The 17,305-nt window shown below is 45.0% G+C and overlaps 1 protein-coding gene across 4 annotated transcripts in view; it reads left to right on the plus strand.

Moving 5' to 3' along the window:
* The window catches only part of SIN3B (SIN3 transcription regulator family member B), a 30,061-nt gene extending 13,195 nt beyond the window's left edge, over positions 1 to 16,866 (plus strand). The window contains exons 7-19 of one of the 4 annotated variants that reach the window (XM_034755145.1): positions 1,028 to 1,117; positions 1,527 to 1,645; positions 2,252 to 2,459; positions 4,233 to 4,349; positions 5,316 to 5,554; positions 8,484 to 8,667; positions 9,041 to 9,635; positions 10,249 to 10,418; positions 11,228 to 11,401; positions 12,597 to 12,689; positions 13,012 to 13,106; positions 13,634 to 13,838; positions 14,213 to 16,866. In XM_034755145.1, the coding sequence (XP_034611036.1) occupies positions 1,028 to 1,117; positions 1,527 to 1,645; positions 2,252 to 2,459; positions 4,233 to 4,349; positions 5,316 to 5,554; positions 8,484 to 8,667; positions 9,041 to 9,635; positions 10,249 to 10,418; positions 11,228 to 11,401; positions 12,597 to 12,689; positions 13,012 to 13,106; positions 13,634 to 13,838; positions 14,213 to 14,443 (2,520 nt within the window). In that variant the 3' untranslated portion in view covers positions 14,444 to 16,866. Of the gene's footprint in view, positions 1 to 1,027; positions 1,118 to 1,526; positions 1,646 to 2,251; positions 2,460 to 4,232; positions 4,350 to 5,315; positions 5,555 to 8,483; positions 8,668 to 9,040; positions 9,636 to 10,248; positions 10,419 to 11,227; positions 11,402 to 12,596; positions 12,690 to 13,011; positions 13,107 to 13,633; positions 13,839 to 14,212 lie in introns of those variants that run through there. The other 3 variants (XM_034755146.1, XM_034755148.1, XM_034755149.1) reach the window with 3 other exon arrangements.
* The last annotated feature ends 439 nt before the right edge of the window (positions 16,867 to 17,305 follow it).

The following is a 17,305-nucleotide window of genomic DNA, read 5'->3' on the forward strand; positions in this document are numbered from 1 at the left end:
AAGGGGGATGGATCACTCAATAATTGCCCTGTTCACTCCCTCTGAAGCATCTGGCATTGGCTACTGTTGGAAGACAGAATACTGGGCTAGATGGACCATTGGTCTGACCCAGTACGGCCATTCTTATCCTTAGAATCTCTCACCACACTCACCTCACCAGTAAAATTCCAGATATCACCATGCCTTGACCCCAGTCTTCAGCCTTCTCTGGCTTCAACTCCCAACCCCCGAGAGCCAGCAGGCATCTCCCTCTGCTGCACTCCGCCTTCAGCCCTCTCCAGCCTTCTGTGCCCATCACTCTCTGGTGCAGGAACATCATCGGGCTCGTTTCTCCACTAGCTTCCTGACAGTTTCACCCTCTTGCTATGGAGAGTCTGCAGAAAGCTTCTTGCTTTATGCAACTTTGCCCAGACACCACCTCCAGTCTCCTGACTCCCAGGCAGCTCTCAACTGCCCTCTCTCTGTCTGTCCACAGGCATTTCCCCCATTGATATGGCCCATGTGCGCACTCATAAAATCCCATTAGGAGTCAGTTGACAAGTCATAGGTGCACTGTCCTCTTCCTCTTAAAGAACTAGTGCCAAACATGAAAGGGAAAGTAAAAGAATCCTTATTTTTTAAATAAATAATGGGGGCAGGGAAATGGTGTTGAAGACAATTAACAAAGGGAAGTTGAAAATTGTTTGGACAAGTGCATTGTCCCTTGATACAATATAAAGTTACATATAAGTGCTAAGTATCAGGAAAATGAGGACTTGATAGAAGGACTGAATTGGGCCTCTCCCCTTGAATAACTTGCTGTTTCCTGCAGGATTATACCCTATCATTTACCTGTCGTGCAAACCTGTTTTGTTTTTGCTTGGGGTCATTGATACAGACCTCCATGGAGGGTGTGATGTATCAAAGCTAATTTGTGATTTTTTGGAATAAAGGCTCAGAGCAAGGGGTAGTTACAGTTCAGTAAAATGGAAATTGCTGGTATTTGAATCAAAACCATTGAAGTAAAAATATCGAACCTTTTCAACAGAAGAAAATGAAACTGCGAGGTACCAAAGATCTGTCAGTTGCGACAGTGGGAAAATATGGAACGTTGCAGGAGTTTTCTTTCTTCGATAAGGTCAGTGATCTGGCCTCGTCCTGTTGCATGGTCTTGCTTTCAGTCAGATAGGTAGTAATTGACTGGTATTCTACGACTCTCTCTATGGTATAGTAGAGTCCATTAAGTAACAGTTTCCTAACAAATGGAGGAGTTTTGGGAGGACCCTGAGGGAAACGCATACTAGTATATTCTTGTGTGTGTTTTCTCTGCTTCTCAGCAATTGTGAACCTCATAGTAGTGTAAATCCTGTTACTAAACTACTGTTTATAACAGGGCACTTCTGTATGCATGCTGCTTCCAAGGTTCCGATGAGCATATGAATTTATTGGCTCTGTGCAAAAAGGCTTAGACTCTTTAAAATATCAGCATAAAAATAAAGCTAGTATACAAATGATATGAGAGTTTTTATTTTCCCTCTCTCTGCCAGGTGCGCAGGGTACTGAAGAGTCAGGAAGTGTATGAGAACTTCCTCCGCTGTATAGCACTCTTCAATCAGGAGCTAGTGTCAGGCTCAGAGCTTCTCCAGCTAGTCACCCCATTTTTAGGGTAAGTGAACTTGTCTTTCCAGTGACATGTAGGGTGTACCTTTTAAACATTTGCTATGTCACTTTTTCTCTCATGCTTCAACATGAAAACCTTATGAAGTCAAAGGTTTCTTCTGGGTTAGCAATGCCAAAATTTTAGGAATCATTCAGACAGAGGAGAAATAAAATCTGACACAACGTTTAGTCCATAAAGTCTTAGAACAATGCTATAAAACAGGCAAATAGCGGTAGCAGTACCTGATGGAGGCCAATTGAGCTGTTAGCCCTCCAAGAGAAGGGAGAGTGTCTTACTGCAATGAACAAAGACTCCTTCAGCAGGTTAAGGAGTGGTATTGATGGGATTCTGAAGGGAGATCTCTCTAGCCCTCCACCAAGAGGATGGTTGAAAAGAGCCTTAAGCAGAGTGATTGATTAAAGCAGATAACATTATGGAGAGGGAGTTCTTAGGGCTGTGTCAAGAAAGTCCTAGGTTTCAGTTTAGTTTTGACCATGGTCTGTATGAAATATAAGAGATGGTGAAGTAAGTAATTAATACTTAATGGACAAAACAGACAGAATGTGATGATGTGGAATATAATTACTCACGTATGTCTGTTCATTTTTTAAGGAAATTCCCAGAACTCTTTGCACAGTTCAAATCCTTCCTTGGAGTGAAAGAGCTTTCATTTGCTTCTCCGCTGAGTGATCGATCTGGGGATGGAATGAGTCGGGAAATTGATTATGCTTCCTGCAAACGCATAGGATCCAGTTACCGGGCTCTTCCAAAAACCTATCAGCAGCCAAAATGCAGCGGAAGAACGGCCATTTGCAAGGAGGTACTCCAAGCTTAATACTACTGAATCCCCTGTCTGCAATGATAGCCTTTCCCAAAGCAGGCTAGTCAGTGCCCTCCACATACTGCTTTCTTATGATGATTTAGGGCTTCTCTGAAACATGGACATTGCACCAATTTAACTTCAATCACTTTGTTTAAACTGGTGCAACTTTTGTATGTAGGCTCTTATACTGGTTTAAAACTGCTTATGTCCGTTTAGGTTGCACCTGTAAATTTGCTAATCTGAGTTAAATTGCTATAAATCAGGTTTATCTGGTGATAAGAGTGCCACACATAAAGTTGCTCTGGTTTAACTAAATCAGTATAAAATCACACCTTTCATTAAACTGGTACAACTTGTTTGTGGACCCACTCCTTGTCTTTGATAGGTAGAAGGGGCAGCGGGAATGGGGGAGAGAAGTTTTATTTCACAGCATAAAATGAGTTTTTCAGCACCAGGTATGAAGACAGACTTTGTAGCCTAGTAGACCAGTGAGTCACCAAAAAGCAAATTTTGAGTCAAAGCCTAAAAAAAAATCCTGTGTAAGCAGGGTACAATTCTAGTATGGGGTCATTCAGAGTTGGCTGTGTTCAGTGATATAGGGCCCTACCAAATTCACAGCCATGAAAAACGCGTCACAGACTGTGAAATCTGGTCTTTTGTGTGCTTTTACCTTATACTATACAGATTTCACGGGGTAGAGCAGCGTTTTCTCAAATTGGGGGTCCTGACCCAAAAGGAAGTTGCAGGGGGGTCACAAGGTTATGTTAAGCAGGGGGGTCATGGTATTGCCACCCTTACTTCTGCACTGTCTTCAGAGCTAGGTGGCCAGAGAGTGGTGGCTGTTAGCTGGGTGTCCAGCTCTGAAGACAGTACCCTGCCAGTAGCAGCGCAGGAGTAAGGCGACAATACCATATCATGCCATCCTTACTTCTGTGCTGCTGCTGGCGGCAGCTCTGCCTTCAGAGCTGGGATCCTGGCCAGCAGCTGCCGCTCTCCAACTGCCCAGCTCTGAAGGCAGCAGAATTAAGAGTAGCAGTACCACAACCCTCCCTACAATAACCTTGCAACCTCTCTCTTTCCGCCCCCCCCCCACCGCACCACCACCACCACACACACACACACACACACACACACACACACACACACCCTTCTTTTTTCAGTCAGGACCCTTACAATTACAACACTGAAATTTCAGATTTAAATAGCTGAAATCATGAAATTTACAATTTTAAAAATCCTATGACTGTGAAATCGACCAAAATGGACCGTGAATTTGGTAGGGCCCTAGTGATAGGGGAAGTGAACCCTGTAGGTTTAGCTTACCAGTTTGTGAAGCACTTGCTGCCTTTTGTTATAAAGGAGCATTCTGAGTCAGAGCATCTTGGCAGACAGTGGGAGTTGGGTTTAATAGAGCAACCCTCCCACCCTCCTTGGCACTGGCATTTTTGTCTCCATTATCACCAGTAGCTGACTATTACAGACAAACATCTCTTCCTCCTTTATGAAACAGCAGCAAAGGACACCTTAGAAATCTTTTGAACAATGTCTGGGTGCAACTGTTCACATACACAATGTCTGAGAAATGGTCAACACTGACATTTTAAAATTCTGACACAGATCATTGGCAGAAATACCTAGCTAGCTACCTGCTGATAGAAACACTGTTAATATACTACTTTATATTTTCCCTTGTAGAGGTCCTACCAGGTCCTCAGGAACAGGTCCTTTTTTATAGGACACTGTAGACTGTTGTCTTTGACTCTGTTGTAGGTGTTAAATGACACCTGGGTCTCGTTTCCATCCTGGTCTGAAGACTCTACGTTTGTCAGCTCAAAGAAGACTCCCTATGAGGAGCAGCTGCATCGCTGTGAGGACGAACGATTTGAGGTGGTTCTGCTGTTCAACTTAGAACTTTGCAACTTGGTCTCCTGTTCATGTGACCGAGAGCCTTGAAATTATTTATAGTCAAGGCTATGTTTACGTCTCGGAAGTCACAGAAACCGTGACTTCCCGAGACCTAATAGCCAAATGCTGAACGTTTTATTAGTAGAGCCCTGAAAATCCGGGGATATCTGCTTTATATCCGTGGACCATTTTTGTGGATTGTGGATAGATACAGATCCAAATTTTATATCTAAAGCCCTGCAAATCTGTTGATATCTGCGGATGTGGATATCCACAGGTCGTTTTTGTGGATCGCAGATCAGATGCGGATACAAAATTTGTATCTGAGCAGGGCTCAATTTATTAGTTAATTCTTCTTGCTGTGTCAGTCCCTCCCCTTCTTTCTACTTTAGCTTTAGTGTGGGCTTGCTTTCCCAAGGCTGCTTTTCTCCGAAGTTAACCCTTTCACACTTCTCCCCAGTAGTGGTGATTGCTTTGTACTTCTCTAGCCTGTGGGGAGGAGGCACGAACACCATAATGCCACTGTGTATATCACAGGAGGGAAAGGTTTCAAGAGCTTTAGGTACTCTCCTTTTCATGCAGGGCTTGGAGGTGCCCCTGCTGGTACTCTTGCATGTGCTATAGCTTTAAATATTGCTTTTGGTGTAGAGGATTTTATTTCTAAGCACAATCTCTCTCTAAACCAGATATGATGTCAACTGCATCATAGCACCCTGCTTTGCCAAGGGCAAATGCAGCAGAAAATAGCCCTTAAGGAAATCTGTGGGCCAATTTTACAATTGAAAGTACTGTCGGAGCGCTCCACCTAGTGAGAATCCTCACTGGAGCCCGTGACTCCTAGCCAGTGGACACTGAAATGCAAGTACAGATCTGAGCATAGAAGAAGAGAGCAGAGACCAGCTGCTGAATCCTTTCTTACGTTGTTATATCGTTTGTGAACTTTAACAGTTGGATGTTGTCTTGGAAACCAATCTGGCCACAATACGCGTGTTGGAGAGTGTTCAGAAAAAGCTGTCTCGGATGTCTCAAGAGGACCAGGAGAAATTTCGATTGGATGATTGCTTGGGAGGAACGTCGGAAGTGATCCAGCGCAGAGCCATCTACCGTATCTACGGTGATAAAGCACCAGAAATCATTGAAAGTCTTAAGAAAAATCCGGTTACTGCTGTTCCCGTAGTTTTAAAAAGGTAACTCTTTCTTGGGTTCACCTATCATTTCTATCTAATTAGCTAATGTAGTCTTTGAAAGTTTGTCGTTTCAGAAGTTAATTACCTATTTTCATCTCGTAGGATTCTAACGCAGGACAGAGGTGAGCAATTAATGGAATATCTTTACAAAATCACTTCAGTATAATAGGTCACAAAGATATTAGCTGACTCTCTTAGCCCCATTGGAGAACAGCTTAAACAATGCCAATTATGACAATGCACTGTTGCTCTTGCAGCAACAGTATGTATGTTTCAGTAGAAAATAGCCCACCACAAACTTTGTGATGATTGTGTAATACGGGGATAACTGTAACAAGATTGCTGCTTCTCCTGCCATGAAAATTGTTAAATTGGTTTTTCATTCATTTTATAAGTAAACCAAGCTATTCCTTTAGTTCTGTGGGGCTTTGCTATTGTTTGGTTTCAGCTAGGATTCCTCCTCAGATAGCTTTCAGTATTAATGTAGACATCTACAAATACATTTTAAAATTAAACTTTTTTCAAATCCTCTCTTTGTAGGAAGCATTATATAAAAAATGCTTATAGTTTAATTGAAAAGCTAAGTAATCGTGTAAAAGGTTTCAGATACCTTTTGGTATTAACATGTATGTTTTTTTAATTCAGTCTATAATACAGTTTCTAGTGCATGACAATCAACTGTTTCACCCCCACCCCCAAGCTTGTGAATTCTTCACACTTGCACACTGTATTGCTCTGTAATGGAGCCATGAGAGGGGCTCCTTTGTTATAGTTATGCTCATCCCTGGCTTGCTGAGAAAAGTTCCTTTCTGCACTAAAACTTCTTTTAGTCCCACTTAGAGGAAGAGAGGATTTTATATTTTTGAAAATATGAGGTTAATTGGACGTGTCATTTTGAATGAGACTTTGGAAAAGTGGGGGTGAGGAGGGTATGCCTTTTTTTTGAAAATTCTAATTTTTTTTGTCCAGTCATAACTGAAAAACCTCCTTTATGGATTAATCTTCACTGAGAACCAGCGAATTCCAAGGGTGTGGTGTTGTTAGAGGTGATCTCTGCATATGGTACAGCACTGTTACAGGTCCAATGACCGTTACATAACTAGTGCCATATAATCTCAACTTACATTTTTAAAAGCAGGTTTTTATCGCCATTTTTCTCCAAAGAGCCTCTGCTTGCTAGGCGTGGGGATCTCATGTTGATTTTTCCCTTTAAAATTATAATTTACATGCTGAACAGCTTAATTTTTTTTAAAAAGAGAGAAAATACAGTATCAAGCGGAGTGCCCCAAGGGTCGGTCCTGGGCTCGGTTTTGTTCAATATCTTCATTAATGATCTGGAGGAGGGTGTGGACTGCACCCTCAGCAAGTTGGAGATGACACTAAACTGGGAGGAGTGGTAGATATGCTGGAGGGTAGGGATAGGATGCAGAGGGAGGACCCAGACAAATTAGAGGATTGGGCCAAAAGAAATCTGATGAGGTTCAGCAAGGACAAGTGCACTTAGGACGGAAGAATCCCATGCACTGCTACAGACTAGGGACTGAGTGGCTAGGCAGCAGTTCTGCAGAAAAGGACCTAGGGGTTACAGTGGACGAGAAGCTGGATATGAGTCGACAGTGTGGCCTTGTTGCCAAGAAGGCTAACGGCATTTTGGGCTGTATAAGCATTGCCAGCAGATCGAGGGACGTGATCATTCCCCTCTATTCTGCATTGGTGAGGCCTCATTGGGAGTACTGTGTCCAGTTTTGGGCCCCACACCACAAGAAGGATGTGGAAAAATTGGAAAGAGTCCAGCGGAGGGCAACAAAAATGATTAGGGGGCTGGAGCAGATGACTTATGAGGAAAGGCTGAGGGAACTGGGATTGTTTAGTCTGCAGAAGAGAAGAATGAGGGGGGACTTGATAGCTGCTTTCAACTACCTGAAAGGGGGTTCCAAAGAGGATGGATCTAGACTGTTCTCAGTGGTACCAGATGACAGAACAAGGAGTAACGGTCTCAAGTTGAGGGAGGTTTAGGTTGGCTATTAGGAAAAACTTTTTCACTAGGAGGGTGGTGAAGCACTGGAATGGGTTACCTAGGGAGGCGATGGAATCTCCTTCCTTAGAGGTTTTTAAGGTCAGGCTTGACAAAGCCCTGGCTGGGATGATTTAGTTGGGGTTTGGCCCTGCTTTGAGCAAGGGGTTGGACTAGATGACCTCCTGAGGTCCTTCCAACCCTAATATTCTAAGAAAATCAGTCCCACCCTCCAATTGTTCTCTCCCTGGTGCGTGAGCTTTTAACTTCCCCCATCCCCAACTGCCAAGTCTCCTGTTCTGAATGCCGTCTATGGCATTTTCACACAACACCCACTGTTCCTGGACCCTGCTCTGTGATAGCTTCTTTAGTGCCTGTGAGGAAAATTTAGCTCTGCCCCTCACTTCTGAGCCATTCCCACTTCCCAGCATATCTGCCGGGTCAGATGGAATCCTTGTATTTAAGACAGAGACAGTTAGGTGGAGATCTCCTAGGACCCGAGAAAATTGTTCCAGAAAAAGGAGGGCAGAGTTAAGGTGTGTAGCCCTAAGGATTAATCTGCTTGTCTGTATAAATATATCTTTTTGATAGTATTTGATGCATTAGATTTATAGATTTTATATTAAAAGTAAGTTTAGCTGTCATGCAAGAGACCTACCTACTAACCCACCCCAAATCAGGCTACAGGCGTAGGCATCTCTACTGTGGATTGCTTGAGCTTCTGGCACTTAAGAGGTTTTTTGAACTACAGTATTTTATATTCCCAGCCATAACTATTTACCAAAGTGTTTTTTTTTTTTTTTTTTTCCCCTGGGAATACTGAAAGTCTTGCTGTGTCTCAGCAGGCTGCTTTTAAAACATTGTGTGTGAATTTCTGTGGTATGGTTTTCAAATTGTCTGTTCTGCATTATGCAGGTTGAAAGCAAAAGAGGAGGAATGGCGGGAAGCCCAGCAGGGCTTCAACAAGGTCTGGCGGGAGCAGTATGAGAAGGCGTACTTAAAGTCCCTTGACCACCAGGCTGTCAACTTCAAACAAAATGACACCAAAGCCCTGCGCTCCAAGAGCTTGCTGAATGAGATTGAGAGCGTCTACGATGAGGTGTATATGTTAACAAACAATCGATCCTGTCTGTTTATATTGTTCTGTATTATGGTAATGCCCAGAAGTTCAGATCAGAATTGGGTCCCTGTTGTGGGAAGCGCTGTACAAACATAGAGGAAGATACCATCCCTACCTACCCTGAAGAGCTCATAATTTAAGATGACAAGAGTGGGTGAGAAGAATGCTCGAAAATATATATAACTTGTAGATAAAGATGTAAGAAAGATAGCATATGTAATCCCATAAATATCCCCTTTCCTCCTCTGTCCCCCAGCCTAGCCATTAACACTTGGCGTGTGTGTGTGTTGTGGTGGGAATGGCTCTTGAGGCTGGATTGGAAGGGTCTGACTGGTTTGTCTCTTGATGACAGCACCAGGAGCAGCATTCAGAGGGGAGAGGTGCCACCACGAATGAGCCTCACCTCATCTTCATCTATGAGGATAAACAGATTCTAGAAGATGCGGCTTCGCTCATTAGCTACTATGGGAAACGACAGCCCACTATCCAGAAGGAAGATCAGGCCACCATTCGGCAAATAGTGCATCACTTTGTACCGCAGCTGTTTTTCTCTCCGCTCCCGGACCACAGTATTTCTGAAGAGTCGACTGATGAGGACAGAGAAAACCATCAGGGACAGAACCTGGATAATCCTGAGCTACGAAAGAAACATGTGCCTGGGCCTCCAAGCAGCCCTCTGGAGGAGAAAGCTGGCTTCTGTGACGCCGCTGCTGCTGAGCCTCACAAAACTCTGGACGACGTTTATAGTCTGTTCTTTGCCAATAATAATTGGTATTTCTTCCTCCGCCTTCACCAGACTCTCTGCTCCAGGCTCTTAAAGATTTATCGTCAGGCTCAGAAGCAGCTTCTAGAGTATCGGACTGAAAAGGAGAGGGAGAAACTCCTCTGTGAGGGAAGGAAAGAAAAGTCCAATGATCCAGCCATGGAACTGAGATTGAAACAACCAAGTAAGAGCGTTCTGCAGTCTGGAAATTATTTTGCTGTTAGCATTCTAAGTGCCTTATGCAGAGGCCACTTGCAATGACTGAGACCAGCTGGCATGAATATGAGGAATATAGATACTGAGACCTCTCCAGTGTCTGAGAATTATGGATTCATAACTAATGTTACCTGCATGTATTAACCAGGATAGTTAGGGGATAACTTACAAGTCAAGGGACACATTTTTGTTCATTTAGACCTCTACAAGCCCATTGGCTGTTGTTCGATATATACCTTATGTCTTCTATGTAGGTATTTCTAGAACATGGGAAAATACTGTTATGAAGTGTCTTGGAGTTTGTTGCTTACATTTAAAATACATACACGTGTGAGAGTTGAGTCAAGCACTGCCCCAGTGACCATTTCAGATAGTCACACTGTTCTCATGGGGTCTTTCGTGTGCTGTCAGTGGCATCTGGAAAGATGTGGTTGGTGCTGCACTTGAAGAGTCTTGCTTGTGTCTAAAAAATATTCTTGGTGCCAAATGTCCTAGATCTAGAGCAGTTATCTCTTCTGTCCCCTGTCTCGGGGCCACCCTCTGCCTCCTGTATGCAGTGACTGCTGTTTTCTCCTGCCCAGGTGAGGTGGAGTTGGAGGAATACTACCCAGCATTCTTGGATATGGTGAGAAGCTTGCTGGATGGGAACATTGACCCCACGCAGTACGAGGACACTCTGAGGGAGATGTTCACTATCCACGCCTACATCGGCTTCACCATGGACAAGCTGGTGCAGAATATTGTCCGCCAGGTAATTGTCTCTCAAATCATCTCTTAGTGCTTCCACAGCGCAGTTGGTGGACAGCCCCTCCTTGTCCTATTGATAAACAGGTCTGTCTGTGCGTATGAGAGAGCTCGCAAAGGTGAGGGTAAAGGTGAAGAGGAACTTCGCCTTGGAGTGACACTTGGAATGTATCTCCTGGTGAGACAGGCATTCAGCTCTCCGTTTCCCTCCCTGTCTCTCCCTAGCTTAAAAATCCTGAGTATCACAGTTTAAAGGAATTGGCATTTGAAAATCTAGGCCTGTGGACTTGCAGCTTCTGTAAGCTTCAGTATTCCCTCTTTGTTTTATATAGTACCATTAGGGTTACAAGATATCCTAAAAACATAAGAAGCCAAGATTTCTCCTGAGGTGTTTATACAACTGTTAGGTGGTGGTGGAAAAAAGGCAGAGGAAATAGTCAAAGGAAACGACTATTGGTAAAAACAGGAGAAAATGCAGTTTGTGAGCTGAAATTCCTATGGCCAGTTAACTTACGACTACACATCTCATTGATTTCTTTGCTGGTGACACTTGACTGTCCCCACCAGAGCCATTGGGAAGCTCTGATTAGGAGTTGAATTAGACGATTCACACTCACTATATTATCAAGCTCTCCATTACCACTTTAGCAATTAGATGTTTAAACAAATGCTTTGCCTTGACTGCCCCTTGCTCCCTCTGTTACATTCATTGCAAAATGGGAGAGGGGGACAGAGGTAAGGGAGTAGTGTGGGTTGCACCAGTGTATGTAACACTCTTGCTAGAAACTTGCTGACTCCCTTTTCTCTTGATAATAGCTTCACCATCTTGTGAGTGATGATATCTGCCTGAAGGTTGTAGAGCTCTACTTAAGTGAAAGAAAGCGAGGTGCTGCTGGAGGCAACCTATCCTCCAGGTGTGTCCGGGCAGCCAAGGAGACCAGCTATCAGTGGAAGGCTGAGCGCTGCATGGCAGATGAGAACTGCTTCAAGGTGAGAGCTTGCTTCAGGGGAATTACCCACAGCAGAGGGGAACCAGACTGGGGTGGTGCAGACAGCAGCAGTCTGATGCTCTCCTGATAGCCCATCTCCCAAGAGATGAGCCAAATCCTGTTACTTAGGGCCAGGGGAGTTTAATTCATCTCTTGGATCAGATGGCTGGGGAGTTTTCCTATCTTTGTAGCTCCTAGCCAAGGAGGCTGTGACCAGGCGCCCGCCAGAGAGTTTGCTCCTATTCAGACACACAGGAAGCCATTGAGTGAATATATTACTTTTCAGATAGTTCCATGGGGGCATGTGGCACTTTGGAGGCAAATAAAAAGACAAAGCTCTTTCCTGACAGGGCAGCGGGCAAGGAGAGGGCTTCTGCCCTCTCGGCACAGCATGAATGCTGGCTGCGCTCAGACCTAGGCAAGTCCAAAAGGGCGTGGTGAGTTTCAGTGCTAGGGTTAAAGTTTGGAGGCTTTGTGGACAGTGAATTTCAAGGAAGGATTTGAATGTGGAAGGATGGAGTCTTAAGGCATCTTTGCAGAGGGCCCAGGAGGTTAGTTCCAGGGGGACTGGTGGGGAGGCAGAGGGAAGAGATGGTGCTTATAGTAGCCAGTACAGGTGTTAACCAAAGCTTGGGAGCGTGGTTCTAATAATAAAGATTGAATTAAGAGGAAAGTCTTGTAGAGGAAGGACAGGCAGCATTTGGCAACAGTTTGGACAGGCATGAGTAAGTGTGAGAGAAGCCTGATATAACATCAGGGTGGTGAGGAGGATAGAGGAGCAGTTAGCAGTATTGGAGGGCGAAGGGTCAGGAGGAGGACTGGAAGGAAGGATGGAGCTTTGTTTTGATGCATTAAGTTTGAGGAGTTACTGTGCCAAGGGTGATGGGGCAGGCAGAGAAGGAGGGAACACCCAGGGTGAGTGGGGGAGGGCAGAGCTTGAGAGGTTGAAGGAATATCTGCATAAAGGTGGTATTGAAATCCCCAAAGAGACCGTGTAGAGGAATGGAGAAAGTGGTAGCAAGAACTGAGCCTAGGTTTGTGTGTGGTCAAGCATCAGGGTGCCATGTTGTATATTCACCTCTTCTCCAATCTGTCATGTTCAGCTGAATTTCCATGAAAATTCAGCACACTGATCTGGGCTCCTGCCCAGCTCTGGAGGCTGCAGGTGACGTCCCCTGTGTCTCACTTCATTACAGGTAATGTTTCTTCAGAGGAAAGGGCAGGTGATCATGACCATCGAGCTACTAGACACAGAAGAAACCCAAACAGAAGACCCTATGGAGGTTCAGGTAATTAAGGTGCAAGGACTATGGAATCGCCTCTGTGCCACTGTGACAAAGGAGGCTGCCAGGAATATTCCCTTCCATTTCATTCGAAATTGGGGGACAGGCTTTCCCAGGACATGGAGTGCACTTGGGGTAGAGCATGTGGAGGACTGTGTGTCCTTGATATAGAGGCTGCTGATACAGACGTGGATTTAAACGCAAATTGGCTCTGGGTGGTTGGGTTAGGTACAGGCAGCTTTAAAAGCAGCCTAGAAATACACTATTAGGGCAACTGAGTTTATTCTGACTGGGGAGATATGACTTGGAAACGGTCTTTCTTGTATAGCACTTGGCTAACTACATGGAACAGTACGTTGGGGTGGAGGGCGTCCCAAACAACCAGAACGATGGCTTCTTACTGAAACCGGTCTTTCTGCAAAGGTGAGCTCTCCCCTTTCCCTGGTGTCTTGCCCACAACAGCTGGTTCTGCTGCTGCCCTGTGTGTTGAGATTATTTTGGTTCTATTCCTGTCTGGAAGAGTCCCTTAAAATTTTATTTCTCTTGCACTTTCCAGCCTTAGCAACTCAAAAACAATATACTGTACACACTGTTCCAGAGAAATACAGGCATTCTGGGGTGCAGGTTTGCAGCCAGTGTGTGGCGCTCTGCACAAGGGCATTGAGGGCAGCACTCAGGTTTTCACAGACTACAGAGTGTACAATAAGGAGAAGAGAGTAGGACTGTCTTCTAAGCAGTCCCTCCTTTGGGGGGGAATTTAAGGCCTAATCCCTTCTGCACTTCATCACAAAAGTGCCCCAACCTTGGGGGTAAGGGGATGGTCTGGAAGCAAAGTTCCTGGGAAGAGCCAGGCATAGGAATGTGAATTTCATGCTCTGATCTTTAGTGACTAGGAGGGTGGAAGCTGAATAGCCAGGGATTTTAAAGTATAATACTTGGTTTTGTCCTAGGAACCTTAAAAAATTCCGCAAGTGGCAATGCAAGCAAGTGAGAGCTCTACGGAGTGAAGTGAAGAGTTCCTGGAAGAGGCTGATCGGGGTGGAGAGTGCATGCAACATGGACTGCAGGTTCAGGCTCAACACCCACAAAATGATGTTCATCATGAACTCTGAGGATTACATGTACAGGCGTGGTACTCTCTCCCGAGCCAAGCAGGTGCATGTCCTGTTGTTCTCTCAACAGCTCAGGCACTGGCAGAGATGGGGAACTTGAACTGCGAGACCTGCAGTGACAGGAGTCTCGTGGCTGAATTCCTCCAGACTGCTCCCTGGAGTTACATCTCCACATTGGCTGAAATAGCAAAGGAATTCGTAAATGCTGTATAGTTTAGTTTACTGGGCATAGCTTTACCATGCAAGCTGCACAGGAGGATAGTTCCATTTAAGAAGCAGAAGCCTCTAGAGGCAGGTATAAGGGATATGTGCTTCTCTGGTTGTTTTAAAGCATGAATGTCTCAAGTGTCCAGAGAACTGAAGATTTAACCTTCTCCCCTGTGAGCCTTTCAGTGACCTTTCCTGTCCTTGTCTCAGGTGCAGCCCATGGTTCTGCTCAAGCACCACCAGCAGTTTGAAGAGTGGCACAGCAGGTGGCTAGAAGAGAATGTTACAGTGGAGGCAGCAGAACTGGTTCAAGACTGGCTCATGGGCGATGAGGACGAGGACATGGTCCCGTGCAAAACAACTTGTGAGACGGTGAATGTCCATGGGGTCCCCGTGAACAGATACAGAGTCCAGTACAGTCGCCGTCCAGCCTCACCATGAGCAGAGACTCGTCCCTGTGACCATGCCAAGCAGGAGCTTTGCCGGCAAAACACTTTTACTCTGAGACTAGTGGTGGGAATGCAATGTATGTATTAATGATATTTATCCAAACAGCATTTTACTTTGGGTTATGATGTATTTTCCATATGGCATAGAACTGTCTCCTCGCAGTGTAATCCTCCAGGCTATGTCATCATGAAGAGAGCTAAAGCCATTCCCGGAAGAGGGCTCTTAGCATTGCCACTCTGTACAGTAGCTTTCTAGCGTCAGCCTACCACAAGTCAGCCGGCGCGGGAAAGGCCGAGCAAGGTGGGCTGGCTACTTGGGGGGTGCCAAGTGCTCAGCTCCAGAAGGGCTGCCAATGGCGGCTGCGTTGGAGGGACAGGCCACGCTGGCCTGGCTGCTTGCAGGGTGGCTGAGGGGGCTGCATGCTCTAGCCAGTGTAGAGCATGATGGGGGCTAGAGCGGACACTGGCAGCTGCTTCCTCTTTTTGAAGTGTTTGATGTTTCATGTTCCTCTGCATTTCATGCCATGCCTCAGTCTGCAGAACTTCTTAATAGAACCCCTCAGGGCCAGTGGGCCCGGAGCACTCGGCACAGATCACTGGCTTTGCCATGGGTGCGGGTACTCAATTGCGTTATCAGTTCAGACGAACGAGGCTATGAATGCCGCGTGCATTACTGCTGCTGTGGTGAGGAAATGCCAAATCTCGAGACATCGAGGGAAATGAGACTCTCGACTTTTAAAACAGCTAGATTGGCGAAGGGTTTCAGAACAGGCGCAAATCAGAAATGGCTCCGTGGGCTGCATTGCTGAGCAAGTGAGCCCAGGCACATTCTCTGCCTCTGCAGAGAATTCTGTATTGGATCCCCTGTCAATCTTTATAAAACTGTGTCATGCTGCAATATCCTGCCTTCTCATTTCAGGAACTGCTTGAAGCTGGAATAAAATCCATGAGGAGGTCTGGGTTTTTTGTTTGTGTTTTGCATGCTGATTGATAGCCTCTGGAGACTGTATGTTGCAGACACATATCTTAGTACTGCTGGGATAATAACACTTACAAAGTGGATCAGTAGATGGAGCTCTTAAAGCATGTTTGCATTGGCTTGGAGGGTTTCCTAGATGCTGCTCTTTTGCTGATGTCTGTACAGATGCTCTCTTTTGCAGTGACGCACAGAAATGTGTATTCAGAGGAGGATTCTGTCCAGGCTTAAGCAGTGTAGACAAGCTATTCCATTGACACTTTCTGCACCTCCTCCTGAACTCTGCCCCCCCACCCCAAAAAAAACAACCACCCACCCACCATGCTCCGAACCACACAGAACTCTACATTCGTCTTCTGACTTAAACCTAGCAAAAGGACCAGAAAGTTCAGAGTCAAGGCAGCCCTGCAGCCCCATCCTCAGTTCACTTGTGTATTGCAGGAGCCTGGGAATAGCACATAATACTGTGTAAAATACGTGGTGTCATGAGGCAAATCTAGCTTCTTTTCAGCCCTGACTCCAAGGTCTCCTGGCCTTTGTGGGGGAATTGGACCCCCTAATGTGTTTGTTTCTGTGGTTTGGTTTTTATGGTTATAATTTCTGCTGGACCCAAGTAGCAGCCTATGGGAGTCGTGCTGTGTTTACCCCACTGTACTGCATTTGGTTTTGCAGTTGTCTCACTTGACAGCAGAAGAAATGGGCCATTTGTGCACATTTGACCTAAACCTGTACCAGTTGTTTCTTTTTTGCAAGATAATCTGTGACCGTTTGGCATTTGTGCCCACATGCACATCCATTGCCAGCAGTGCGCTTTGTACCATGAACCCAGATTCTCATTGTCCAGGGCTCAGCTGATGCCAGTGGCAGAAATGATATGAAGGTTTTTTTCAAAGCCCTTGACTTGTTTTAGGTAAGGGATGGAGCTCTGTAAGAGGTTAGGATAGATCTGACTAGTGCAACATCCTCTTTTCCTCTACACAGCTCTACAAATGCACCTCAGTCCTGTTCAACACTCTGCTGTCCCAAGCAGAGATGACCAACTGTGCCAAATTTTGTTATGGTTTTGTGATACAGACAAATGTTTACTAGAAAGTAGCTTGCAACTTGTGGCTTAAAATGCAATTGATTCTAAGTCTCCCAGGGTGCGTAAGGCTAATACACGCATGGACCCTGGTCAGTCTCCCCAACATTTTTAAGTGTACTTCAGGTATTTTTAAGCATCCTTATTTTGTAAACCTTAATTTATAATCTGAATGGATTAAGTGAGAATTTCATCCTTTACAGCACTATTGTCTCAAATGTGATAGTAGCAAATGATGTGAATGAAACAAGTGGGTGGTGCCAATGTGTTTGAGAGCGGCCTGCTAACATTTGAGATTTCAGCATTTGAACGCTGTCTATCTTCTAGCATGAAATTGATTAAAGAAAGTTTGTTCTTCCATTTTTTTGAAGGATCTTTGCTTTGGGGCTTGTAATTGCTTTGCCAGCTCTTTGAATGTAGTTTTTTTTAATATTTATTTGCACATTCAAGTAAAATAAAATATTGATTTTAAAAGTCAGCAGCTCTCACTGAGTTCTCTGTTTTAAGTGAATTTAGAGCTGGTGACAGCCCTGGAGACTGAAGACTCATTTCTAACTATAGAACAGCCTGATAACAGGCTATACAGATGTCTGTAAAGGCAGGTGCAGGACAGCCAGTGCCACCTTGTGATCTGGATATCTGTTTGTTGTCGCCTGCACCGAGACTTCCAATTCACTTAATACTGGCCAATAGGCTGTCCTCAAAAAGGAAACAACTTGTGGCCATTAGCATCTTGGGCTGGTTTTGAGTGACTAGACTAGAGGTTCTTGCTGCTACTCCATTACCAGTGCCAACTG

This window comes from Trachemys scripta, chromosome 22, assembly GCF_013100865.1.
Source record: "Trachemys scripta elegans isolate TJP31775 chromosome 22, CAS_Tse_1.0, whole genome shotgun sequence".
Taxonomy (NCBI): domain Eukaryota; kingdom Metazoa; phylum Chordata; order Testudines; family Emydidae; genus Trachemys; species Trachemys scripta.